Source organism: Meleagris gallopavo, chromosome 8, assembly GCF_905368555.1.
Source record: "Meleagris gallopavo chromosome 8, MGAL_WU_HG_1.1, whole genome shotgun sequence".
In the NCBI taxonomy this organism is placed as follows: Eukaryota; Metazoa; Chordata; class Aves; order Galliformes; family Phasianidae; genus Meleagris; species Meleagris gallopavo.
In genome coordinates, this window is record NC_139411.1 from 5,009,883 (window position 1) to 5,037,688 (window position 27,806).

General features: G+C 39.0%; 1 protein-coding gene across 1 annotated transcript in view; it reads right to left on the minus strand.

Annotated features, from left to right (window-relative positions):
• Positions 1–3,342: 3,342 nt before the first annotated feature.
• The window catches only part of OGDHL (oxoglutarate dehydrogenase L), a 50,126-nt gene continuing 25,662 nt past the window's right edge, over positions 3,343–27,806 (minus strand). Inside the window, exons 14-22 of the mRNA XM_031554348.2 lie at positions 25,558–25,708; positions 22,529–22,656; positions 15,569–15,747; positions 11,803–11,874; positions 10,248–10,373; positions 9,023–9,095; positions 7,087–7,250; positions 6,738–6,892; positions 3,343–6,016 (exon numbers count right to left, since the gene is read on the minus strand). Of these exons, the coding sequence (XP_031410208.1) occupies positions 5,893–6,016; positions 6,738–6,892; positions 7,087–7,250; positions 9,023–9,095; positions 10,248–10,373; positions 11,803–11,874; positions 15,569–15,747; positions 22,529–22,656; positions 25,558–25,708 (1,172 nt within the window). The 3' untranslated portion in view covers positions 3,343–5,892. The remainder of the gene's footprint in view (positions 6,017–6,737; positions 6,893–7,086; positions 7,251–9,022; positions 9,096–10,247; positions 10,374–11,802; positions 11,875–15,568; positions 15,748–22,528; positions 22,657–25,557; positions 25,709–27,806) is intronic.

Genomic DNA, 27,806 nt, shown 5'->3' on the forward strand with positions numbered 1-27,806 from the left:
AAGCAAGACCAAGCCAATCCCTTTAAATTACTTAAGTATGCTTAAAACCTGTAATTATATATAGCAACAAATATATCATCTTTAATAAGCCTTCTGGGAGCAGTTTACTAAACATTTATTTTCAGTTGAGAGGTCATTTTATCACATTCTGAGTAAGAACGACTTGTTCCCTTTGATACCCACAGTAATGGAGACACTTATTTGGGGAAATATGTATTTCCTCCCAGGGCTCTCCTCTTCTGTAGCCCAAGGAACAGAGGCATAAGCCCATATCCAGAGGAAGAACACAAGAGATGTATATTCAAGCACCTTTCTACCATGCAGAGGGCTGCATCAGAGCTGCAGGGAGGAGCACTGAACATCACTACCTGTCACCAATTCCCTGAGCAGACACCTTTAATTTCACTGCAAGACCATGAATGTCAGCAAGTTTGCAGACAAATGCATAGGGAGCAGCAAACATTTCTGCAACTGAAACTGTATTTCATTGTTTCACACAGCATCTTTAGCAATGACAACAACTGTTTTCCCTTGTAAGTTAATTAGGCTTCCATTTGTCATTAATGACTGCTCACTTAAATATCACAAAGGAACTGCCTGGTGCACTTATTAATAATTGAAAACTTTGGAGAAATCTGTGAAATATTTTCTGTCAAAGCTGATAATTTCTAACATATTATTCTTCCCAAATAATTTTTCTTTTTGTTCTTCTTGGATAATAAGACATATTAAATAGCGGCATTAAGAAAAGCACAATCTGAATTAATAGCTGAGAAGTATCTAAAAATCAGAACAGATTAAAAATTGTTGCATAAAAACGCAACAATTTGAAAATAGGCAATATTCATCTGTTTCCTTCTTTCGAATATGTTGCATTTCTTCAGTCTGCATGGTGCTTCCTAACACCTTCCAATGATGATCAAGAAAACAAAGGCACTTAATCTCTATCTTTGGTTGCATACACATTTCTTAAATCAGTAAAGTCCCTCAGATCGAGTCTTTTATTGCTTCACAATTGGACTGGGAGAACCACTAAATGATCAAAAGGAACATGAAAATACCAAAACCCAGAACTAACAGAAATCTTCAGTACCTTCTGGCTGTAGTTACTCTGCTCATTAACGTTTAGCACCCGAGAAGGACATAAAGATGCACGCAGAACAACCTTCATCTGCAGAGATTTGGTGTGCTAAAATGTTGTGTGATTTCATCAGCACAGAAGGTGCCACAAAAAGTACAAAAAGATCAAAATCCAGGACCTGCCATCTTGTCCACAGAGGCAGAGGACAACAAAAAGCAGCAGTCCAGCACCTGTCCCTGCCAGCAGATCTCACTGATAAGGATGATGGTTGCAGCTGACTAAAGGCCAGGCATTCCTCTCCACTCACAGAAGAAAAAGGAATTTTTAGAGCTGTTTTTAAAAAACAACCACCAAACCAAACCATACATTTTTCCACCATCTTTCACTCAAACACTTCCTCACCTTCTTCACACAAGATCAGCTGTTCTCACACTATACACAGCAGTATTTTACATCCTGAGAAGCTTTTGCCCACGGCTTGCATCAGAAAGCCACTGTCACACTGTGCTCAGCCCTAGGCCTTATGGTCACCAGCAGCTCTGAGAACAGCACAAATCCCCGCACCCCAAGGCAGGACAAGGTGCCCAGACCGATTCCCACCAGCCCTGTCCCTTACCTTCCTGCAGAAACACCAGCAGCTGGGAGCCTGCAGCCTCCCGCTCCGCCAAAGCACCTTTTGCAGTAGCCAACCTCAGGCTTCTTTGCTGCAGTTTAACTTCACAGCTCTCATCTCTTCAGGACCAAAACCGGCAGGCACTGTTCTTCACGGACCTGGGCAGGGACCTCTGCCCCACCACAAGTCAGCAGGGGCCCAGCTACAGCCCTCCTTTCTGGGAAAAACAGGAATGTTTTCAACAATGACTACAAAAGAGATAGAGTCACAGTAAAGCAAAGAGTTTGACGCAAAACCTTAAGCTTTAACCAGCTAGCGTCAGGCAACCTTTAAGTGGCCACCCCACACAGGCCTGTTCCATCAGCCATAATTAGGTGGCCACCTGTGCTGAGGAACTCATTAGCACCTGGTGCCCTAACGGGCCACCCCATGCTGCTACTCCAGCACTGATTGGTGGAGTTGTCCCTAAAATCTCCTGCTGACTTGCCGAACCAATACACAGGTCAATAGCAGGCTTGTTAACTTCATGACAATTCTACATCTTCTTTTAAGGGGACTTCTAGGCTGGATGTGGCTCTGGGCAGCCTGGTCTGGTGGTTGGCAACCCTGCCTGTGGCAGGAGGGTTGAAACTAGATGATCTTCAATGCCCTTTTTAACCCAGGTCATTCTATGACTTTCTGGCTTAACGTGATTTTTGAGTGTGCCTGCATTTCATGCTTCACACAACGTTCAAAGTCACACGTGCCAACTGGAAAAAGCTAGATCAAGCAACACAAGGCTGCAACATGTGTAAAGGTAACAGTAATCAACAAGACCGATGTGAGGAATGGGACTTCCCTTAGTGAATACTTTTTTTGGCATATGTGCACAATGTGCTGCCTCATCCTCAAATACAATGAAGTCAATTCCCTGCACTCTTACTTCCTAGTTATACAGCTGTGATTGGAATGCAGCACAGAGAAGCTGCAGAAGCCTATCATACTTCAGTTCTTCTCAAGCACTTGGCAAAGATTACCTGGTTGTTAGTTATGTAAAAAAAAATTCTAACTGTCAGCTAGTTCTAACAGTATTTTTTCTGTGATCAGACTCTTAACTCAATTTAAAGCTGTCCTTAGAGAAACCTGCATTCATTGTTGATAATGCAGCTATTACTTAAAAACTCTAACTTTTTTATATGAGGGGCTATGTTGTAGAAGAATTCTGCAAGTAGATGTAATCTATGCATTTAGCTATTTACTGGCTTTTGAACAGTTGCTATCTGAAAGTGCAGGCAACAGTAACAATAATTTAATAATGCGGAGCCAAAATATTTAGAGAAATGAAGTCCAGTATTGAAATTGAAGAAATTAATTCCAGTCCAACCCTTGTAATTAGAAAATTGTTTGAAAATAGAAGTGTGAGCAGTACTAGTATAACCTCAATGTTTTTATCACTACTTCTAACCGAGTGGTTCTGAGTAATTAGCTTTTTCCAGTTCAAATGCTGTGTGTCTCCTTCTTTGCCTCTGAATTTAAATAAGCTACTACTGGGGAAACAAACAGAAACTGTAAAAAATAAGCTGCCCTAGCATTCTCATGAATGGATACTAACAGCAGCCTTCAAAGGAGAAACCGTAAAGAGAACAGGCATAACAAAGAATTTCTTACATATTTTATTGTTTTGTGGTTTTTTTACATTCTCTGATGGAATTTTTATGCAACTATTATGCCACAATCTATGATACACAATGAAAATGGAAACCTGCCATTCACCACTTACATTTCTATGTTAATTTTGTTTCTTACCTCTGCATATACTGTGGCATAAATGCATTTATCATATTTCATGCAGCATTGACCTGCTTTATGCAGACTGAGAACACAATGAATGGTGCCAGCAATATTTAGGCGCATTCAATTATTACCACAGAAACACAGATTCATAGAAGCATTAAAATACTTTGGGTGATGGTTACTGCCCATCAGCGTAATGTTTTGAACTGCAGAAATGGACAGGAGGCAATCTTCACTGCTGTCAACAGCAGTATTTTCCAAGTTCATTAGGTTTCAAAAGATTGAATTAACTTCAGCGTTTCAATGACAGAGAAAGCCCAAGGCAACCAGCCTAATTTAAAAGGATGCTACTGATTTTTCATAAATGTTTGACTAGGTTTGGTTCTGGAACCCAGGTAAGCACCTTAGCACACCAATTTTATGCTCTGATAGGAGGATTTTATTTTTACCATGCTACCTCCAGGCTGTGGAATGAAGTGAAGGGACAGCATGGGTGCACATCGCCTTTTGGTAACCTGCTTGTACTAGCAGCAAGTGATCATAGCTCAAAGTTTTTAATAGAGCTTTTTACTTTGACAAGATGCTTTGCAGCATCACTTGATTATTTCCATCAAGCATAAACTGTCAAGCCTTATTATGTCACAGCCAATACAGCAACAACAGGGTAGAACTTACTTCCAGGAACAAGAGCATGTCCCAGGAGCACATTCAGGACAGGGAATTGGAGATGGCGGACTCCTCTGTGTTTTCCAGTCACTCGTTATGAATGGATCTAGCACAACCCTCAGGCACTGCAGGAGCACAGGGCCCTCACAGCTTGGTATTGTTTCCTGCCTCAACACAGGCACAGCCATTCCTCTGATTCCTGCCACACCCCTTATTTCCCTAACTGCACACTTCCCTCTGTCATCCCACAGAACGCAGAAGGAAAGGATAAAGTCTCTTGCCACTATACAGGCTGTAGTGTTGCAGAATCTGCAGCCAAAAAGCTCACCCCCCTATCCCATTTCTCCTGGAGCAGATGGAGCAGAACATCCAACAACACTAGGTCTTACACAGAGAGGAGAGTGGAAACCTGTGCCCACCTGCTTTCTGGCACTTGAGCAGATGAAGCTCAAGCAATTTGAGATCACCCTGCCATGCAGTGCCTCCAATGCAGCCAAGCACTCTCTCTAGAGCGCAACCATCCCCTTGCTGCTCCCTGCCACCTTCTTGAACTTGCTGTCCCTCAGCTGCCTGGCAGAGGATGAGCCCTTTGAGGAAGTTCCCCTTTATGCCCATACTGAAAGTAAATAGCAATTGATAGCCTAACCAACAAGTAAGCACAAAGGATCAACAAAATCAATTACAATTTAAGATAAAAATACAGCATGTGCTTTTGGTCAATCAGCAAATGTTGCTTGCCCACCTTCTTCAACATAAAAATGGATCAATGAATTGGGAACTGACATTTCAGAGTTGAATTAACATCAACAAGGAAATTTGAGGGAGTGATTAAAACTGGACAAAGCAGAGAACCCAATACTTGCTGACAAATGCACATTTCTCACAGCCTTTTTACAGGTGCTACCAGGTCAAAGGTGGCAAATCCTTGTAATATGGTGAGAGAAAGAAGCCATTCAAAATGAGGATGTTCATAGGACCCCCCAGTTTCCTACATACCGTAAGGCATCAAATCAGGCACCCAAAGGAATGGAAACAACTGGCGTTGTCATTTCTTACTCTGAATTCATTCATCATCACTTTGCTGCTCAACTCTCCTGTTGATATGCCACTGCTCTGACAGCTGTGGTGAGCTCCATTGTGGTGCCTCTATCTTATATCCAAGTCATCCACACCGCTTCTGTAATCACCCATAGTTAACTGACTTTGTAATCCTGACTCCCTGTTTCGAGCCTTGTCATGGCAGTTTACCATCTCTTTCCAAACCCACACCCAGTACACTTCTGTACCTAAGTAATCCATCAGTGTCATGGTAGCAACTTTGCTTTTTGGTTCTGTTATTCCTCTCCAATATGTCTAGAAACAACTGTCAATCGTTGTCAAATGATGCATCTTGTTTCTTTAATGGCTTCCAAACTCACTTTCCTCTTTTTTGGCTATGTGCACAGTGACATCATGCTGTCCATGCCTGCTCAACTTCGAGCAATTTGAAAATGTCTACAGTCTGAGATCAGAGCCTTTCTAAGCTAGATTCTCCTTGTCCCAAAGATTTCCCAAACTAAATAGAAAAGTGACAGAAAATGGTGGAAGTTGCTTTTTTTTGTTGTTTTTTTCTTACAAACTGGGAGAAAAGTGCAGAGTAATGAAGTTAGTTGCTGGATCCTTATATAATTTCCAGCATTTTTCCTATTCACTTTTAATTCTTCCCTTGGCTGCTGAAATTTGAGACAGTCGTAGATAGAGATGAGACAGTGTCCTGCAGTTAGAATGTCTTTCCCTCAAAGGCCTCCAAGTTGAAAGCTGTATCCAGGAACCTTCTGAGCGACACCAGATGTGTGTTCTTGTTGCCTGTGGCAGCTGCAGCAGCAGGCTCTCGGCCAACATACCTTTGTGACAAAAAGAATTGGGCAGTCAAATGAGGTAAGAAGAGAGATTATTTTGACACTAAAAAGTATGGGAGCATGCTGCTAAATGCATTTATTAAGTCAACTCAGCAGATTTGAACAAATTATCAATCTTTCTTAAATAAAAATATAATCAAATCTAATTTGTACCATCAGTTATACCTTCCAGTCAGCTCCCACCTCTTTCTCCCTCACTGTGTCTTCTCCCCATCCCACCCACAGCAGACAGCTACATTGTCTCATAATTAGATAGCTTGCTCTAGGCAATAAAATGCTCCTTCAGCAGCTGCATGTGCAGATTCAAGACAATCACCTACAGTAAATGCAAAGCTAACGGAATGAATGTAATTCTTACAACTACTACTTTCTCCAAAAGCCCAAAATGTAGATGAAAATTATTTATTAAAAAAGACAGATTCATAGACAAAAGAGAAAAAGCCAGAAGAGTTAAGCACTGTGCAAAGACGTAATAAACAGAGCTAGATGCTACTGATTTTCTTTCAGAACTACAAAGAGGATCAAGATGTTTGTTATGTATTTGAGAAACAGTTGTCTAGACTCTTCCTCCTTCAACCAAGAACCCAAACTCAGAGTCCTCTGACTTATGGACAGAGTCTGCCTTCTGCATAAATAAAATCCTCAAGTCAAAAGCCTGCCAAACAAACTGGACCAGGAGATGGAGCAACTGTTAAAAGTCTCATACCAAATAGGTCGAGTGTGGTTCACAATCGTGCGGAAACGAGGTTTGACGTAATCATAATATCCACTGTTTTTGTGTTCCTCCTGACACCAAACTAGATCTGCGTCTGGATACTTGTCAAGTTCTTCTTTGAGCAGGTCAAATGGGAATGGTGAGATCTGGGAAGAGAGATTTGTAACTGGCAAAACTTTCTCTTAATGGCGTTAGCCTCTGATAGTAAAACTTTTCACCTCTCATGTATTATAACCAACTATTGTAATTAACCATTTAGTACCAGAGGTAACTCTGGCACAGCAAGCCCTTGCTAAAAAGTATCCCCAGCATCTGTCTTTGGAAGGATCAGGGAGCTCACCTGCTCAAGTCTGGTTATAGCTACTTGTTTCTCCAAGTCTTGATTCTTTCTCTCTTTCACAAGATCATAGTACACTTTTCCTGTACAGAAAATCACTCGCTTGACCTCATGTGGTGCTTGAGCTGCCAGTCCATTCTCAGGAATCACACGTTGAAAAGTGGTACCTAATTATAGCAATAATTAGAAAAGCGCTCTCAGTGGAAGTGACACTGGAATAAAGCAGCACAGGAAATGTACCTTCACCAAGCAACTGACAGATTACAATGGTCATGGGGCTCTGCTACCACTCTGTCTTTTCAGACTGACAATTCTGCTAAAATATTTAGACACATGCACATTACCAGCATATATTTATGCGATTTAAACCTCTGTTTGAGAGCTAAAACAGCATTAGCTAAAGAAAGAATTAGCATAGTATTGATCCATATGCGTAAGTGATAGGATACAATTCAGATGCATAACCTGACTGCGAGGTGTCTGTTCCTCTATGGTATCCTGTCCCAGGAGAACAGTTTGCTTGGGATATATGAAACTGGAAGGTATGATAGGCAGTAATTCTACACTGGCACGAAGGGAAACTAGAGAGTCTAGAAATTCCTTTTCTTTGGTCATTGCTATGATTGATTAAAATTATTCCCACATTAACCAGCTGCAAGGTAGCAGACAGCAGCACAATCTCCCAGTCTGAATAAGCACACCCACTTACTAGGAAAATAAGCTACTGTTGAAGAACCATTTATCTTGGGGGGAGAAAAGCAGCAATGCAAACGTGAAAAAAACAACTGATTTATGTCAGAATTAGCCCGTCTCACTGAACAGCAGAATTCATCATTAAAAAACACTGAATCCGTGCTTGACTGGGCCAGCTGTCTCAGCTTTCAGTCAAAAACAAAGCAAAAAGTGAGCTGAGAGTCAGTAATACTTCTTGCTGTCAACAAGACAGTAAGAACATGAAAGTAGTCAGAACTGGATATTAACTGTGAATTTCGGCAACTACTGAAGGTTATCCTCCTACCCCTGAAGTAGCGGGGGCTCTCATTAAACAGAGACAAATCACAATGCCCACAAGATTTCTGATTTGACTCATTCCAAAAAATATTTGAGCAGTAATTGAATCTCACAAATTTGCTTGAAAAGCAAACTTTATTCACTTACAAAAAGGAGATACTGCAACATTTCCATATGTTTATGCGCTGTAACATGCTTTGAAAAATCTGAGCAGTGATTTTTTTCTGACAGCAATCAAGACACCAGCTAGAATCTGAAACAGATCACCACACCTAAGCACACTCACTAACTATGAGCAATTATTTTTCATCATTTACTATGCTTTCCTCATGCCACTCTAATATATTCTAGCCAGTGCATGGCAAGAACTATTCCTTCATTTTTTGATGTTACATCTGTAGTAAACACATCATCTCTTGGTGCTGCCAACAGCAGCTTCAGGTAGTAGTGTATAGCTCTGAACTCACTGTAGCAATGAACTTAGTGTAGATCTCAGGTTTGACAACTCAGCCCCAGAACTGACTGCAGCAGTAAGAAATAGAACCTTGGTTCTTCCAAATGGGCACGCTGTGATTACAGCCTATTCCTTCCTTCTCTGGGGGGACAGAAATTAGAACAATCCAAACTTTCAAATTTAGGGAAAAAGAACAAAAAGATCTCATAGTCTGTCTACTAAGAAGAATCTCTCTATAGAGAAGGGAATGCAAAACTAATGCCTGATAGATAACATCTATCTAGATAAACATCTGTATCCGAATGCATACATTTCGGCCAAAGTCTAGGCTAGAGCTTGTTAAATCAGCTCCACAGAAATTAAGCCAAAGGAAAAGGCAAACTCCCCAGAACAGATTCTCTTCTTCACGTTTTCAATCTGACATATAACTTGGTATAGCTGATTATTTGTTTGTAATACTTTAACATCACTTACCAGAGACCATTTCGTCAAAACTGGATTTAGCTTCTGGATGCCTCAGCAGTGACTTGGGTGTCAAAATGATTAACTGTAAAAAAAAAAAAAAAAAAAAAAATTCCAGCACTGAGGAGCAGCTTTATCTATATTATTACTTGCAATATTCTTATCAATGTTCATACAAAAGACACAAACTGAAAATACTATAAATCAAATTAATATGAATAGCAAACAATACATTTTCATGGTTTTTCTCCTGTTTTGAAAGCCTATGGAGTTTAATAATTATTCCAAAGATTTGGGTAATTCACTCTCTCCATGGATTCTCAAAAACCACTGCTTTATGCCTCTCTTTAAGAATAAAATCAAATCACAAGCTACAAACATGTGAAATATACCACAGTTGTAACTTAGTCTTCAAGTTTTGAAGATGCCTGAATGGCTTCAAAAGTTAATGGAGCTTTCTCCAAAATCTGTGTTTTAGCAGCCATGCCTGAAATCAGTTAGCCTCTAAAAGGATTCGTGGTAACTGGCCTTGAAAGGAAGAAATAATTGCAATTCTATATTTTAGCTACAAGCAACATCTATAAAGGTTAAAAATCTCAGAGTGATGGAGCACTTCGGTCAGCATTTCCATGTGAGACCAGCTGAGATGATGTATTCTGGGGAAACCCAAGCTGAGCTTCTAAGTTTTCCCTTGCTGATCCGTTAGCCACTACTGCAGTCACAGCAACGCAGTGACACAAACAGCAATGCCTTACAGTATATGGTTATCCCAGTCTAAGCGTGGACAAATTTGCACTTGTGAATTCTCCATAATAATAGAGAAGAACACCTCTAAAAGAGCAGAGGGAAAGGGTCTGGCACTGGAGTGGAGAGGGCATTATGACTCCAAACAAAAAACACCTTTTTAAAGATGGCAGTCAGTGCTTACTCAAATAGACACAGGTTTTTGGAGCACAAGCAATTAGACATGCAGGTTGTAGTCATGCAACCTGTTAGCCACACAGTGTCTTGACAAACCCATCTGATGGACTGCACAGTCATAAAGAAGCCAAGCTGAAAATACAGTTTTAGACTTCTAGCGAGAGTTAAGTTTCGCTCCAAACTGAACACCTGTGTGCAGTTGAGGCTTTTCACCTTTCGCTTTCCTTTCACCAGTACAGCATATGCAAACAAAGATCCCTTCTTTACTCAACAGTTAATACAGCTAGAGTAATGAAGTCCATTAGAGTAACTCTACCGGTTTTCTGAATGGCAGCAAGATCTGTCTTCTGAGGACATGAAAGTAGTTGGCTGGAGTTGAACAATTCACCACAATCCAGTTGCATTCATACAGCTGGGAAACTTCAAACTGTTTGCTGAACTCCTGAGAGAGATATTAAAGCCATTAGAAAAACATCTTAAAAAGATCAGGAAAAAAAAAAAAAAGCTTGAAAGTCATCTTTCTATTTCTGACTCTCACCAACTCCCTATCTCAGAAAACTCAAATAGCAGAGCTCTGCTGAGATTATATTATTAGCTTGGGAAGCATCCCTACCAAACACTCTTCTGTTTTTACTTATTTTTATATCATTCTAGGAAGAAAGGCAAAACATTCCTTTAATTTCAGCAAGCTGGGAAGTCCAGGAAGGAAGGGTGAGGAGAACTAGAATTTCAGTAGGTCTAAGGCACAAAATAGAACCTTTCTGAAAGATTTAGAACAGTAATCCAATTTTTCAAAGTATAGCTAACCCTCTCCCTTTTTTTTTGGTAGGTGTCCTGTCCTCATCTCAGTACATAAATTTCGTATTTTGTATTTATTTTACACATATACATGTTTTATATACATATACAAATGCATATATGGAGATAGGTAAGTATTTATGTAGGTATAATAACCTCAATATAGACTGATACACCATCTAACACAAAGATGTCCTGGTTCACGTTACGAATAGTTATTTAGCTCCTCTGATAATATTTACTACTTCCTTATTATGTGCAATTAAATTTGTCCTTAGATGTACTGAATCAAACGGGTCTTTATTCTGCCAGTACACTGGCAAAGATCACCTTTACATGAAAAGGAAGACTGCTTTGGAATTATCCTTACTCCAAAGGTAACAAAATCAGGGCCAAAACTGAAATGCATACATTGATTTTTCAATTTATGAGCTTTTCAATTAATTTTTAACAGTGCTTCTTATAAAACCCACAGTGGGAAGTAAATGCCCAGTAGCCTGTAGAGTTACGTACTTTATCTGTAGAAATGAATGATCAAACTACGAAGGTCTGAGCTGAATTAAATTTAGAAGCTGGCCCTACTTTCATGCTCCCAGCAGTACAATTTAGCTCCAGTGCAAAAAGCCAGGAGTAGTTTCACATGGCCTCCTTTAGAAATTTGCTAGAGACACTTATTTGCAGTATGCACAGCAATATATACAGGCAGAATCACTGGCCCTGAGGAACAGCCATAAAGAGATCATGCTGCCAGAGATTAATTGTATATGATCTCATCTTTGAAATGAAACAGCCTAGACTGCACACGCCCGTTATTTTTACTGGGATCAAGTTAATGTTACATTAACTCTTGCAGCTAAATCTTATCCCACTTCCTAGCCAAAAAAAGGGTTATTCAGATTAAAAAAAAAAAAAAAGTAACTCAAATGTTTTTTCTTCTGTGGCAAACAACAGAGCGCTATTTGTGGCAATAAAATGATTTTTCTAATGATGAAGCCAACACAACCTGGCTCAAAATAAATCTCTGAAAGGTGAAGAGCAGCAAAAAGAACAGGGCTTTTGACAGATCTACTTACTGGATAAGCATCAGAATCGTCATTGCTCATCTGCAGAAACCTTTCAGGCCTGGCTGATGAATGCTCTGGACCCTGGTAATCACATCATTTAAGACAACATTAAAAAGCCAAATCAGCAGTCAGACATCAGTTTAGGCCACTCACTGTTTAAGTACTTCCATTCACCCTTGCACCTCTGCACCAGGCTGCACATCTGCCTCCAAATCATTAGTAGCAGCAGTGAGGAGATGAAAGACACACCGAAGGACTGCAATTCTTTGTTTCCCATAGAACACTTTCACAGGAGAAGGCTAGGTTTCAATGGATTTTCAATGCTTTTAACTATGAAAGTGCAGTAAGTCCACCTGGACATAAAAAAAAACCCTTGCTAACGCAGGGCAAAAATGAGCAGGAGGAAAATAAGGAGTAGAAACACTGTGCTTCAGCATGCTGTAGTGTTTCTCACTTTTCTGGGGGGGCAAATCACACCTGTATGCAAAGTTAGCTGCTGACAGTCTTTGCTATGATAGCAACCAACGTAGGCTCAGGATCTCTCTCTCAGAGAGAGATTGTTAAGTGATCAGTACAGGACAAGATAGCCTTAACGAATGCTTCAGCTAAAACAGATCAAAATGCACGTAAGCACTGTCTGCCAGATTAGCCTGTGATTAATTACTGCCTCAAGAGGTATTTATTCTGTCAAAGTACTGTACGCTCACATCTGCTTTCCCACTAGAAGTACCCAAGGTAATTTCTTTTAACACACAAATATTGCTAGATCCATTTTTTACTAGCAAAAAGTGATGGACAATATCAGGAATAAGAGGTGTAACAGAATGTTATCTCCCCCTCTCACATCCTCATTTGTAATGGATGAGAGAAAGCTGCGAGGAGGAGAATGCAGTGTGCTTTTTTATTTATCCCTAATGCTGGCAGTCTTTGCTTGTTCAGTTACTGAACAGTAACTGTTAGGTCAGACCTTCATTTTGGAGACAGTCTCCAAGTATTTTAACCTGAAAACAATCTATTACACCTCTCAACTCTCTCCATGGCTTCTAAGCTAACGATGCTTTTTTCTTTGCGTGTCTTTGTCTGTTATCATAACTCCCTGAGTCAGAACATGAATGAATGCCTTCAAAATCACTACTATGACAGCTATTACTTTGATTCAACACGATTCTCTCTGCTTTCAAGCACAGGGTTCACTCCGTGCACTAACAGAATTCAAAGGAAAGAAACAGTTTCTTCACTGGAAACGTATGAACAACACAAACAGCCATGAGCTGTACCCCGCACAAGTACTGTTGAAATCTGTCTCCACTTTTGAGATGCTCAATAATGCATCGTGTTAGGGCTTGTGAAATAAGAAGCAGAAATAACATGGTACAGAATAAAAGTCTAATATTGGTGTAATACTGCTTTACTTGTCTATTTGCTGTAGAACTACAAAATCCTATACTGAGTACAGTCTTAACACGTACAAAAACACTGCTTCAAAACCAAAACTGAATGGAGAATGCTGGAAGCCGAGATGTTACTAAAAAACAAATCACAGGAGTGACATGGGAGGCTTCCCTAACATACCCACACACATGTTGCCCCAGCAACAACCTCAATGCAGAGCCTCAGCGTTCACATCCATCTTTGATTTCTCTGCTGACACTGCCAGTCAGATTGACAGTGACAGCTACGTGGGATGGAGTAGGGTTTATTTCTATTGTGACCACCTCTCTGGTGAGACCTATACTGAATCCATTAGCTACTTTCAGACGAGCCCCCAAGGAGCCATTTGGCAGCAGAGTCTTTCAATCACAGCCAACTTGCCTGCGCATGCATGACCTAGAGGTGAAGGGATCCATATCCCATTACGAACCCTTCCCCAAATCATTCTGTCCCCAACACTGTAGTTAGAGAGAATAACACTCCTGTAATGGAAAGCTCCTCTGAGAAGGCAACAGATTTCAACAGCCTGGTGGGATTTTTAAATATTCTAAGAACACCTGACACTAGCAGCAAAATAAGCATGTTTCAGAAGTGCTGGGCAACTCTTAGCTGCCAAGTGGCTATGAGAACAGAAAGACTAATGTACTGTAAGTAGCAGAGAACCAACTCCTCTCAGCTGAGTGCTTCTCTGCACAGGACCATACTTCCTGCTGAGGGCACATTCAGGCTGTCCCTCCTGATTCATTTAAAAAAACAAAAAAAGATATGTATTTATCAAATCTCTCGTGAAATGCATTAGGTCTTTCATTTCATACACACAAATGGGAATGAAAAGCCATTCGCAGGATATGAATGCAACCCAGCATTTCAGGATTATAATTGAATGGAAATAAAACTAAATTGTTTGTGAGAATGAAAACTGAGCAGTTTGTAGTGAAAGGATCTGGAGCATGTTTACTGACAGAGACTGCTGCTGCTGCAGCATATGATGCTTTTCTTAACAGAAAACTAGAAATAATCAGGCATCAGTTCACAAGTATCTATATATTTGAAAAGGAAAAAGTTATCTTAGCCTCTCATGATGTATGTTTAATACTTAAAAATAATTTTAAACATTTGAAAAACAAGTCTACCACTGATACAGAACTCCATGTACGTTATACACAGAGCCTATGCTCTTTCCCTCTAAGACACGGTACATTTCCTACCGTGAGCCACCAAAGAAGGGAGTCAACTGCTCTCAGAAACATTTTCCTTTCCAAAAATTGATTATTTCTCATCAAAGTTATTTAATATCAATGATTTTTGAAGAAGCTTTAAAATTTTGCATCATTTCATTACCAGTGAATTTAGAACAGTTTACAGAGACATGCTAAATGCAAAATAAAACTAAGTACTGTTAGACAATTTTTTTTAACTGTACATGGAGAATCCAGCTTTTTTAGGAAAAGAGGTATTTTCTTAGAGAAAGAGACAGAATGCACAGCAAAGTCATAGAAATGTTCTTTGTATTCACTTGCTGCTATCCATCAAGACATTAAATGTGTCGTATAACATGGAAAAAGTGGTACACACCACAAAACAGAACACCATGCTAAGCACTCAGAAATATTCTTCCATTTTCTCTAGTTCTCACTGATCCAACTATCCAAATTCATCTTTGTAGCAATGAAGCAGTCCAACATAAGTAGCACCTTCTCCTGCTCCACCTTGATATCACCACAGGATCCCAACAACGCTGGTGGATTTTACAGATGGACTTGGAGTTAATTTTCCTCACAGTAGCCCATACAGTGCTGTGCTCTGTATCTGTGGTTAGAACAGCACTGATAACGTGATATGAGTATTTCAGCTGCTGCTGACAATGCTGGCACTGCACCAAAACTCTCTCCAAACCCCTTATAGCCAGTAGGCTGGGGGTGGACAAGAAGAGAGGAGGGGAAATGGCCAGGGCAGCTGACCCAAACAAAAAAAAAAAAAAAAAAAAGGGAACATTCTATATTATATGACATCACACTCAGCCAAAAAACGAGGGGCTCTCGTTATGAAAACATCTGTCCTCTCAAACAATCACTGAGGCCCTGGTTCCAAAGATGTGACCAAACATCGCTTGCTAATACGAGGTAGAGAATAAGTGCTTTCTTTCTACGTGGCTCTACTTATTTTTCTCATTCTTCTTCCTTCAATTAAATTATCCTTATCTCAAACCATACGGTTTTTTTTTTTTTTTTTTTTTAAATCATTATTTCCACCCCTCCTGCTCTTCCCTTGAGGAGGGGAATTGAGGGTGTGGTGAAGTTTAGCTGGCCATCAGTGTGAAATCATCAGAGTCAGAGGCCCTTACCATTCCTTCCATGCCATGTGGCAAGAGCAGAACAATCCCGTTGTGACGAACCCACTTAGCCTGCCCTGAGCTGATGAACTGGTCTATTATACACTGTGCCGTGTTGTGGAAGTCACCAAACTGAGCCTCCCAGCACACCAGGGCATTCGGACTTGCCATAGCGAAGCCAAGTTCAAAACCTAAGAACCAGATAAGTAGGAGAGTTAGAAAAGGAACACCTGATAAGAAAGAAAATAAAGACTGATAAAAGAAAACTTAAAATAGAAGAGTTAGGAAGGAAAGACTTGATGAGAATTCTGTTCATTTCTCTTAAAAAATTAAATTAAAAGAAAACCAAGATGACAGCACGAACTGGATTTTTTTTAGTGCTGATATAAATCATGGGGTTCTCAACAGAGCCATCAGAAACATCAGCAAATAACTCTTTCGCAGTACTGACTCTAGTCCTTCAAGCATTTCCTCAAACATGTACATATAATAGGATTTTTAAACAATTAGAACTCCCCCTCAATTCAGAATTTTGTGCAAAGTTTTCCCAAGAGCTCACTGAGGTAGACACCATTTTCTCCTGTGGAAATCTACTTACAGTCTAAGACTAGTTCAATAACCTAATCTTTTTTATTATTATTATTATTATTTTTTTTTAAACTCCTTGCATATCCCAGCATAATTTAATTGAGAACCAATGAACATGTGATTACAGAAAGTTTAAACAAGGTTGTCCAATTCCACAGGGAAAACTTCCAGGAAAACTAACTAGCTCTTCAGTCACGGTCAGTGTGCAAACTTTCCTGCAAGGTTAGTGGATGGACAACGACAGGATAAACTAACTGCACAAGAGAAATAGCAACAAGAGCTCCAAATGAGACTGTTTATTCATGGAAATAGAAGTTTTAACACACTGGATTTATAGAGTCCTCATAGCATACTCCTTGGTGATTCCAGCCCAGTATTTTGTTTACCATCTCCGTGGCATGAAAGCTTTGAGTCACTTTGAGTGAACTCTTAACAATCCATCCATGACTCCAGCAGATGTTCATGTTCTCACCAAAAAGAAATGGGTGCGTTACAAAGCCAAAAGAAGACTGAGAAGTTAGCCACACTGTCTTTGAGCTTTTATATCCCTAAGACAGTGCATGGCTTTTGCTGACCATTCCTTTGGCCTAACTGCTTGAACGGCCCTGCTTATATAAAACATTTTATATCTCTGTTCTCCTTATTTGTGTGAATCTATTGTGTTTAGCACAGTGCAAACAGAAAAAAAAAAATCTACACAACTCCTTCAATGCACGTTCCCAAAGGTATCTGAAAAACAGATTTCCCTAGGCAGGATAGAATCCCATTCTAATTTTACGCAAGCATTAAGAGACCATTTCTACTGATTAGGAGACATGGTTGAAAAAATATGCAATATGTTCAAGGCTTATTTGTGCATATGCTGCTCTCTGTAAGAATGGGGTAATGTAGCTTTTAGAGAAGAAAAATTTGAGGTCCTGACTTCAAATTATCAATAACCACACAGTGCTTTTAGAAGAGTATGGAGTTACATGTGAATTCAAAACTTGGCCAAAGTACACCCAAAATTCTGTTTCATATAGTGAAATCACCTGTAAAATTTCATATGGAAAATGAAGTGCCATTTCTCACTACCTATCTGGTTGCTCTGTTTGTGCTAATAACCTCTAGCAGGTGATGCTGTCCCCAGTGAAGCTGTATTAAAAACTGTGATTCTAACACGGACACCTTTTGCAAGCTTTCTGACAGCCATAAAAATAGTTGGGAAAGGATATCCAAATGTAATCTATACTTTCTGATTAAAATTCTGAAATCAATGCTACAAGGACTATTATTTAATGAAACATGCATCAGTGGTGTACACGTTTGGTATCTCAGAAATCATTTTCCACCATGCAAACTACAATGAGAGTTCTTAACATTAAAGACTTTCAACCAGCAATTATAGCAATCACTAAGAAGTTGCCAAGAATTACTACTTCTAGCTGTATATGCTGAAAACTATTAAAAGAGCAAGATCGGAAGTGCTAAATATACAGATACAAAAAACTACAGGTGCAAAGATGTGTAGACAGCAGCAATATGGGCAGCTCAGGAGAGGGCAAAGTGCTTTCCCTGAGGAGGATTTTTTGGGGGTACCAGATGGATCCAGGTCAGCAGCTAGAAAGACTTCACAGTTCTAAAGATGAGATGGAACTGTGGGGGAGCTGGCTCTTCACCAGGTCCTTTAAGAGGGCTTAACTTCAGATCAGACTAAAGAGTTAAAGAATACTGCAGTAATGACTTGTACTGCTGTGTCTGCAGAGCCCAGAACTGAACGTTTCTTCGCAATTCTATACAAACTCTGTGATTGTAAAGGATTAATTCTTGTATCATGAGATACCCAGAGAACAGGCTTAAGCTAAGAGGAAACCTAGTGCCAAGACAACTAGACTCAGGATTGCGAAGAACAAAAGCTGAAGAATCTGCACCACCCAAAATGTGGTGGAGAGCCTCCAGCCAGCTCCTTAACTCCCAGCAGTCTCTCAAGGCTTGGAGCGTATCAGGGCACAGGGGACCAGGACCCAACACAGCAGCTTGGTAATCTTCTGAACAGAGAGGAAGACACAAAAGAAGAACATACAGCACTTGACTAAGGTTGCAAAACTAATGTTTTAATTGTTGAAGTTCATTAAGGTCCCTAGATGACAGGCGTAGCAGAAATGCTTGATTCTATTAGGCCAGTTCCTGCTGTGCTCCCTTACTGTTTTTGTCACTCTGGCAGAGAAAGAGGCGGTTTCAAGCAAAGTGGCAGCTTACACAGCATAATACTCTGTGTTTTTCCCCCTAACACTTTGCATCATTGTCATAAGAACCGTAGTTTTTCCAGCTGACATAAGTAAGGCCACAGCTTAACTCAGTATGACTGCAAAAGGATTCAAGGCATGAATGTTAACTAATGGCTATAGATGGCTTGTCAATGCAAAAGTAAACTGGCAGAATGAGAGAAGTTAGGAAGACAAGAACTTGCTATGCTTATTGCAAAATCCAAGCACAGGGACTAACGTAGGTACACTCCTGTCTAAAAACATGAGCACAGTCCAGTACAAATTTAATTTAATGCATATCTGGTAGCTGACTCTATAGAACAGAAAAAACTTCTGCCTAGGAGCTCCATGTAGGTGCTGTTGAGAACCTGTTCCTTGGTTACTATGGACTGTCCTATTTCCCAACACCATTTCTGATAGGCAACAATATTTGTTAGTCCTAACCAAAAAAAGTGCTGTTGTGAATGAGCAGTAACATTGCATGTTCCATCCTAGCAGTGTATTGCAAAAAAAAAAAAAAAAAAAAAAAAGTTTTCAACAACACCTGTCCTTTTCCTTTGTCTTGTATTTTAAACATTAACTCCCCCTGGAAAAAGCTGTACACCAGTGCTGAGCTATGCACTAGTTCCAAGCCTATCATGCTTGGACATTCTCTGGAAGCTCCCAGAATAGGACATGACAGCCCAAGACCTCTCAAAGCCAATGATGAACCTGCCAGAGAGAACTGCTCCTCCAGGATGGAGAATTAATAACACACAAATCATTTTGAGGGTGGTAAAGAAAGAGAGAAGATCCTGACAAATATTTTAAAAATGCTGATGAGACACTACACAAGAGCACCTGTTAGTTCAGCTTCTACTATCTTGACTAGCAAACAAATGCAGACAGACATTAATTTAAATGACTTCACACAACCACTGCTTATTCTCCCAGACATTCCGTTTCAATGAAAGGAAAAATATACAGCTAGACAAGAGGGGACACAGCTCAATTGTAGTAATCTGGAGATAGCTAAAAACAGTAGACATGGGATGTCTAACTGAGTTCATAGAGGTTTCTTAAATACTCTGATTTAATGCCCCAATATAAACACTTGATTGCTTCCTGTATACAAAACATAAGCAATTGTTTGAGCTGTAACAAGACTGCCTTTGTATTCTAAGAGGAAACAGTCTTGTTAGAGTACTACTTTTAATAGAGTGGTTACTCCAGGAGTTCCTAACCAGCACAACAATAATTTGGTGCAAAGCTCACAGCTCTGAGTGGATGCCAGCTCTTGGCTTACCCACCTTCCAAGGAAATAATCTGCAGTTTTATCACGCCGAGCCGTTGAATCCATTCGGTCAATTTTCACTTAGCTTTAACTCACAGAAACAAAGGGAATTCCCAAAATGCCTCTGAGCTACTGCCTGTTTACAGTCATAAATTAAAATCTTAGCAATTTTTTTTTATTTTTTTAATTTATTTATTTATTTATTTATTGCTTTGCATCCTCCTCCAAATACTTTAGAACACCTAACTGCAAACTATTTCTGTGTGTAACACCCTTACACAGCAGAAGTAGCAGGCTGAGAAAAATAAAATTGCTGGCTTTTTCCTCCCTGTTTTACCGCTCATGAAGAATCAGCTCCTTGAACTGCAAACATTCACTCACTCTTCCAGACACTAAAACCATGATGATACCTAGACAGATAACAATCTAATGTCCCTTCTAGTTAAGCATTCAGTTAGAGGAGCTATCTCACACTGTCTCTGTACAGATACAATACACAAATATAAACATATCCGAGAAGGCTGATATGCAGAAGTTAGCAAAGGGGAGCATAAACTAAACATTTCAACATAGAAAAAGAGCAGTTTTAGTAAAATAATAATCACTTATCAACTGTTTCTGCTGATTTAATGCCCTTTACTGATAGAGAAGATCTCATACAAGAGGGATTTAAAATGCTTAACAATTAAAAATATCAGTATTGTTAGCTTTTAGGAACCTTTTATCACATCTCCTGAGGCAGAATTGAACAGAAGTATACTCCTGTTTTCAGTGTAGAAACCAACCTAAATTCTGTTTTGAATTTCTTGCAATAAGAATTAACCTTCATATCATATCAACACTAGGCTTCCTAGATCGATCAATTGAGATGTAACTTTTGGAACAAAATCACAATTCAGTTGCATTCAGACATCTGTCACTTTCAAATTCAGATACATTATTTGAAACCACGACCCACTTACACATAATATTTGCAGTAGCACTGTAAACACACTCAAATTAAGAAACCCCTGGCCAAAAATGTGAGAAACAGTAGGAAATTGGAAACAACATAGAAAGCAAAAATTTTACTTCAGAATTTTTTTTTTATCTATGCCAAATTCTTCTTATCTTTGTACATATCCTTACTTGCATTCTCCCATTTAGTTTGCATGTAAATATTACATACTAGTTCAAAGAGATGCAAAGTTTTCTTCACGCCAGTTCTGCCTAGGAGCCAAGAAAAATACCTTAAAATCTCACTTTGTCAGCCCATGCTCCAACCCTACAGTTTTAAACCATTTTAATTTTAATATTATTAGCAAGAGGTAATATGGAGCATATGCAAAAATGATTATGTGGTCAAGTATTTCTGGAACCCTGAAGGAAGCAGTTATGAATTACCATCTTTAAAACAATGTTTCATCTTTTTCATTCATACTAGTTATGAAATGGGTATGACATTGTATTTCATTATTTATCTATAGAATCAATAACATTTTTTTTAATAAGTTATTAGATCCATTTCTTCTGTGCTCCACATTCCTCTTGCCATCCTTCTCATGTCAGAAGGAGGTTACCTATTCACAAATTAAAATGACTCTCCAATACCAACAACATACTCCACTATGATTAATGCCATCTGTAACAAGGATTTGTTTTCTCAATACAGCACTTCAGATAAGGCTAGGCTGGATTGTTGCATTTGCGCTACAAGTGTTCTTAATTTTGCTGATAGTTCCTCCCCTTTTATTAAAGTCTTAGGTATGTGTTCCAGTGCTGCCAACAGATGGATACTTTCAACTGAAATTCACAACTGTGGAAAGTGACGATTCCTTTTTAAGAGATGCCAGAACTTGAGAGGGAGAGCTTTGATAGAGTTTATTATACATCTCTTTCACAGCCTTTCCCTACACTCTCTTTCTAGCTAAGCTCTAAATGTCTTGCTCAGTGAAATTCATCCTCTGTCATTACTATGTGATTTCCTGTTAAATAGTAATAAGATCAATGCTACCATATTGTGTAATGTTTCCAGCAAAAGTTATTTCAGTTTCCCAGTTTACGTTTTTTTAAGTACATACAGGTTCTAAGCAATCTAAGCAAATAGGTGTACCATTAGGAAAAAGTAGAAAGTTTTGCACTAAAAGCACATTGAAAACTATATATTCATATGCCTCATACTAGAGACAACATATTAAAAAAATTAGAAGAAAGAATTTGAATGTATCCCATCTCTTCTTTAATTTATGTCATAATTAGAAACAAGAGATCAAACGTATCACACTGTAGGAAAAAAAAATAAAGCTCAAAGCTTATATAATCATGGAATCATAGAATGACCTGGGTTGCAAAGGACCACAATGATCATCTGGTTTCAATGCCCCTGCTATATGCATGGTCATCAACCACCAGACCAGGCTGCCCAGAGCCACATCCAGCCTGGCCTTGAATGCCTCCAGAGATGGGGCATCCACAAACAATATTAGAACCATTTTTAAAAACCCCCTTCAGATAATGAACAGGGTAAGTGTATTGTAGAACAACCCTTCAGGGAGAAGGACTGGAGCAGAAATCAGCATTTGGACTGGATTTTACATCCTTATTTCGTACTTCCTTGCTCCCAACTGAATCAAACTGGTATGGATGCAGTAACATTGAAATACAATAAAAGCAAAGTTTGTTTTTAGATGTCACTAGCAGAGGGAGCCATTTATGTGTTTTGAAGGTTGGCAAACTTGAGCAGCAGCATTTGGTAAGCCAAAAAGCTTAACTGCTTTACAGCAAAATCTGAAAAAAAAGCATCCTCTAAATTAGCAGTCATCAATTCCTACATCCTGAGACCTATTTAAACATAAGCAAGTCTCAGACAGTTACCCCGAGACATACCTAAGACACCATATTCGGAAAGGGAGCTGTTGCACACAGTATAGGGGGCCTGCTGCTCCCAGAGGTGGTTCATGGGAACACACGTTCTTTTGTCAACTTCTTGATCATGAAGCACATGATGGCGATGGCTGCAAAGAGTCGTTGAAATCTGTTAGCTAAGAACACTTTGGGTTTTAACAGTGCTATTTTCAAAGATAAACTTTCAAAGCTACGTTCTAGAAAGCATGCATGCAACAGTTATCTCTGGTTTAGATAACATGCTAGTTTGGTTGAAATCTAACAATATGATTGTCTAAATACAATTACTGCACCATACAGACTTTCACCGATTATTCAAGACTGTTCCTCAGCATTCAAGGAAATTCAAAATACATAATTGCAAGTTGAACAGGGAAGGCAGTGAGTCGTTATACAACATTTTAGACTAACAGAAATCAAAAATCAAAGGGAAAAAAATATTACTAGAACACTTTACTCTCCTTTGTGGAAAATGTCATTAATCTTTTCCTTAGGACAATTCTTTACCTTTCTCGCAAAAAAATAATCTAATCTAATCTGAGCGCCAACACTTGAAACAGTTTCATCTTCTTTCCTGCTATTTCCATTCACACCACTTACAGTTCCCTGGAACACCATTAATCAGCATTAGAATGGGGCACCAAGGAGTGCTATCAAAACAAAGATGACTGAAGTAATTACTGCAATCCATTAACTCTCTGAGCAGACTAACTGAGTGAATCACACCAATATGTCCAGCTTTATGACTGCTAACAGAAGGACAGTTAATATACTAGTAACAACTACTGTGTGTTGTATAGCTGCCAATACTGAACTGAAGACTGAGTCCTTTTGTGCTTCCCTTTGCAACAATGAATACTAGCAGAAAAGCTCTGAAATTTATTTAGAAGTCACAAAATAAAACCAGGAAGATCTGAAGATTAACACAGAGACAGAGGTAGAAAGGAGAAAATACATAAGAACTTCTGTTACAGAAGAAATAATTGCAAAACTATCGTTTCGGTTTTGTCATTCAGACGAAGACAAAAGGTGTGGTCAAGACATAAGCTTCTTGAATGTGAAGCTGTATTTCCTCAGCAAAAGCTGATTACAGTAAGCATAGGTGGATAGCCATGTTGCTCCGAAAGTAATGATTCCTTATTTATTTCCATGGATATGACAGCAGACACAAAGAGCTCAATAACACTGCTTGAGAGAGCAAATGCTGAAGTACAAAACACTGTTTTTCAACATAGTTACCACCATTAGCTGTGCATTTTTGACAGTGATGAACAAGTGCTCTTCGTTTCATGGTATGATAGCTGTGCATGGCCAACCATAACACAACTTGTCTTTCATATCGCCATCACAACTGCTGAAATGCACCACCTACTGCCCTGCTGTGCTCACATCCACTGTTTGGTCTCTAAAACATTCAGCAAGCATCAACAAGCGCCAATCGGTGCCATTTTTTTTCACGTGGAGGAACTCAATTCCACGTTTGTTTTATACACACTTCATGTCAGATGCCTTTTTGTCACACTGTCCCTCTGCTGCCATCTGTTGCACAGCAACAAAATGTGATGGAATGTTGGTGGAAAGGTTCAACCCCTACTGCCCCTATCACCATGTGCCTGACACCGTAGGCCAATAAAATAAAATAGGAGGCACTGCTTTCAGAGCAGCCCTTGCATATAGACACGCAAGTCACATTTTGTGTTGTAACACAGTTGTCAGTTAGCTGTAAGACTGGTACAGAATCAAGTCTCTTTACAGGAATACCTTTTTAATTCTTTTTTTAAAGGCTGCAGAATAAAATCTAGGTAGGACACTAATTTTCAGGTAGTCTTTGCCAGTCAAAATAGCTTTTATTTGTGACATTTGTTCTGTGTTATCTCTGTATTTCTACATTTCTATTTCTGTGTGAGTGCAACAACTATTGTCATCTTAAACACTGAGAAAATCTGGACAGTAGGTCTGGCAAATCCTCTTCCACCAGTCAGATAACTGAGAATACAGAGAATCAGTCTTCTTAAGACAAGTCTATAGGTGTGTGTCAGACTTAACACTAAGCACTCACCAGAATTAGGTAATTAGCTTGCTGAACAATAAATATGCATTTCTCCCCCAGGAGGTGCTTGCCATTTACAAGACCCTGGTACTGAAATCGGGGATGATGAGAAACTGGGAGGATGAGAGAGGAGAATCTTCAGGTTTTCAGCTTTTTTTTTTTTTTTTTTTTTGGTCTTGTCTGAAAGATTTTGTTGAGCTGCCATTAGAATGTGAACGGAAAAAAAAAGCCCAGTGACTGAATACCAAAGGAAGCTCAGCACAGAAACACAACACTGCACTGCACGACAGAAGTCAGGCGCCAAGATTTCTTCCTTTCCTGCAAGCATTCACAATTAAGCTTAGTGAAGCTACTAGTTAACTCAGCCCCAGCAATAGGCTTTGCATCAAAGCATTCAATTAAATACATCATTAAGATTTTACTCCGTGGAGAGACAGGTAAGGCAGCAGAACTGTATATATTTTATGAAGTGATTAAATTTACCATTCATTCATGCTCCATGGTCTTCAAGAGTACAAAGGATCTTATTTCATTTAGAAGAGCCTTGCCAACTGGCAAGATATTTGTTCACAGGACAGTGGAGTTTCAAGAAGCTACCACTAGAGCAGTATTTAAAGGCTTCAGAATTTGTAGCAGCAAATGCCCTTCTCTTACTTTTCAGCAATTAGGTGGATTGTGGCAGAATTCTTACTTGAAAAGTAGGAGGAAATAATTTCTGCTTTTCAGTCAGATAAGGAAGAGAGTATCTAAAAATGTTTATTCATTTATTCTACTTTAAATACTACTCTTTAAAACATTCAATTTACGTAAACAGGAGATCATCTGCTAGAATCTATGGCACTAAGACTCACATTGAATAGCCTCAGCTACCCTCTTCCCTCAAGAGACCATATTGTTTAAAAATTGCTAATGTGTTTCTTTGAAGTATGGGACAGCTTTTAACAGTTATCTCAATACTCACCTAAAAGTGCCCCTCTCTACATCTTGTCCACTCAATCGGACATGAATCCCTTCTTTCAGAAAAGAGCCAAAAGCCATGTATTCTGCCAAGGCCCAGTCAACAACCCTGTTCTTGGTCATTTCCAAGCGGGCTCTCAAAATTCGGGAGAGTCCTATTGGAATAAAGATCAGAAATCAGTGGATCTATTTCAGATATATTTGATATTCAGATTACATTCACCATTTTTCTCACTGGCTAAAGTACGCAGGAACAGGAGAACTAATCAGGAGAACTCAAAGATTGCTGCTTTTAGTCTTAGTTGCTGATCCACTGTCTTCATGAAATGCAGAAGAACTGCAGTCAAGTTAAAACGACATTTCACTTTGTAGACCATATTAGTTCTCCTTGGTTTGAATTGCTAGCAAAGTAAAATGTTTCCTAAGCAAAGGTTTGTACATTGTCTGTACTTTGTTCTATCAGCAGAAAGTGAGAACTCTGTTGCCAGAAACTTTCTGAAAACAATTAGAATGACTCATGGTCAGATACTTCTTCATAAACATTTATTTTCACGTATCTACCACCAAGTGCTGCTGTGTAAAAGACTGAAAACATCATCTGTTGAGTTCTGTCTTTCTCACTCTCATTTTTTCTTAGCATTTGTCTTATAGGATTCTGGAGGTACTATCAAGACACAAGCAAAATTAATCAATATGATGAATATCTTATAAATAAAAAACTGTAGTAGCTACCAAAGGATTTTCAGTTGGTAAGCAAAGGTTGGTTTTAGAGTAGGTTTTTTGTTGGTTTTGCTGTTTGTTTTTTCTTTTTAATTGTTGCTGTTGTTGTTTGGTTTTGGTTTATTTACAAGTGAAGATTATACATTGGTGAGTCAAAATATGAGTTGTAATCCTGCAATTTTTTTGGAAATAAAATACCCTTCGAAGTTGCATACAGGTGCTCCTAGCTGAGGCATATAAGCCTAGAGAATTCAGTGTCACTTAACACTACCTTATTTGTACATTTGCACTGATGCTTTTGGCAAGTTATTCTATTTGCTGTATTCCTATTCTTCTCTTTGTTATTTTTCCAACCTTTACAAAAATCACTCTGTTTCCTCTCCATGTAAAACTACTCTCTTACAATTTGTCTCTATTTAAATAAGAAAATCTTGAAACTTGTCTCTTCCAGAGAATATACAAAACACTTGACAAAAAGAAAATCAGCTTCCACTTTTTCCAGGAAGACCAGGAGATACTAAACTGAAATTTTTTTAATGGAAGGCCAAAGCACTCTGAAGGTGTTCTTCCCTTTTTTTTTTTTCCCCCCCCTCTCGTGGACTTTTAAACTGTGTAAAAGAACCTAGAAGACCAAAGTTAGAGAATTATTTGCCCACATGGAATAATTATAATGAAAAATAATACTTGCTGTCAAGGTCAAGTTAATAAAGAGAGGCTGCCTTTTTAGTTAGAATGTCTAATACTAAATTTTATTAGCTGACTACATTTTAAAATTTATAGTTTAAAATTATAGCATCACCAACAAAGTGTGCAAATCTGTAGAAGAGTTTTAAAGTTCATCTTGAGTTATATCGCTCAATAAGCTTGCAGCTGCTAAGTAGTAATGTCCTATTTTCATTATTCCAGAGGAATATGAACACATGGAACATCTTCAGCAGACATTTTATTCCTCAATGGGTGATTCTGGAGATAAAAGAGTACCTGGAGATTTTGCCCAGAAAACAAAACAAAAAAAAGATAGCTCCTTCTTTTAATCCTAAGTACATTCCCTAGCCAATAACAGAAAAAAGGTCCCTATACAAAGCAGTTCCATGTTTCACCAGGGAACGAACGAGCCTTTGCTCCTTGCAGAGCTGTTAAGAGTTCAACCTGACCAGGAAGTATAAGAATTCACTCAGAAGCTTGACAGAGTGCCAGGAGCTTCCCAGTGTGACAGGCACATTTAGCTTTTTACCATAATAGATGCTAAATTCAGAACTGAATCCCTTCAGATCAACAGTTAAGACTTTTTGAGAAGAAGGTAGATTTATACTATCAACACTGAATGCTAACTTGAAAGCATTTTTCTGTGTCTGAATTTGCCCACATGGAGTTCATTCAGCTGTACTAAAATTACTCTCATAGCATATCAGCAGTGTTGCTAGGCCTGAAAAGATCAAGCTCTATTTCCGAGCAGAAAACTGTCTAACTACAAGAAAAGTGTCTTAAGTGAACCTCAAATTAACACTGCTTTTAGCATTTGTAAAAACATGA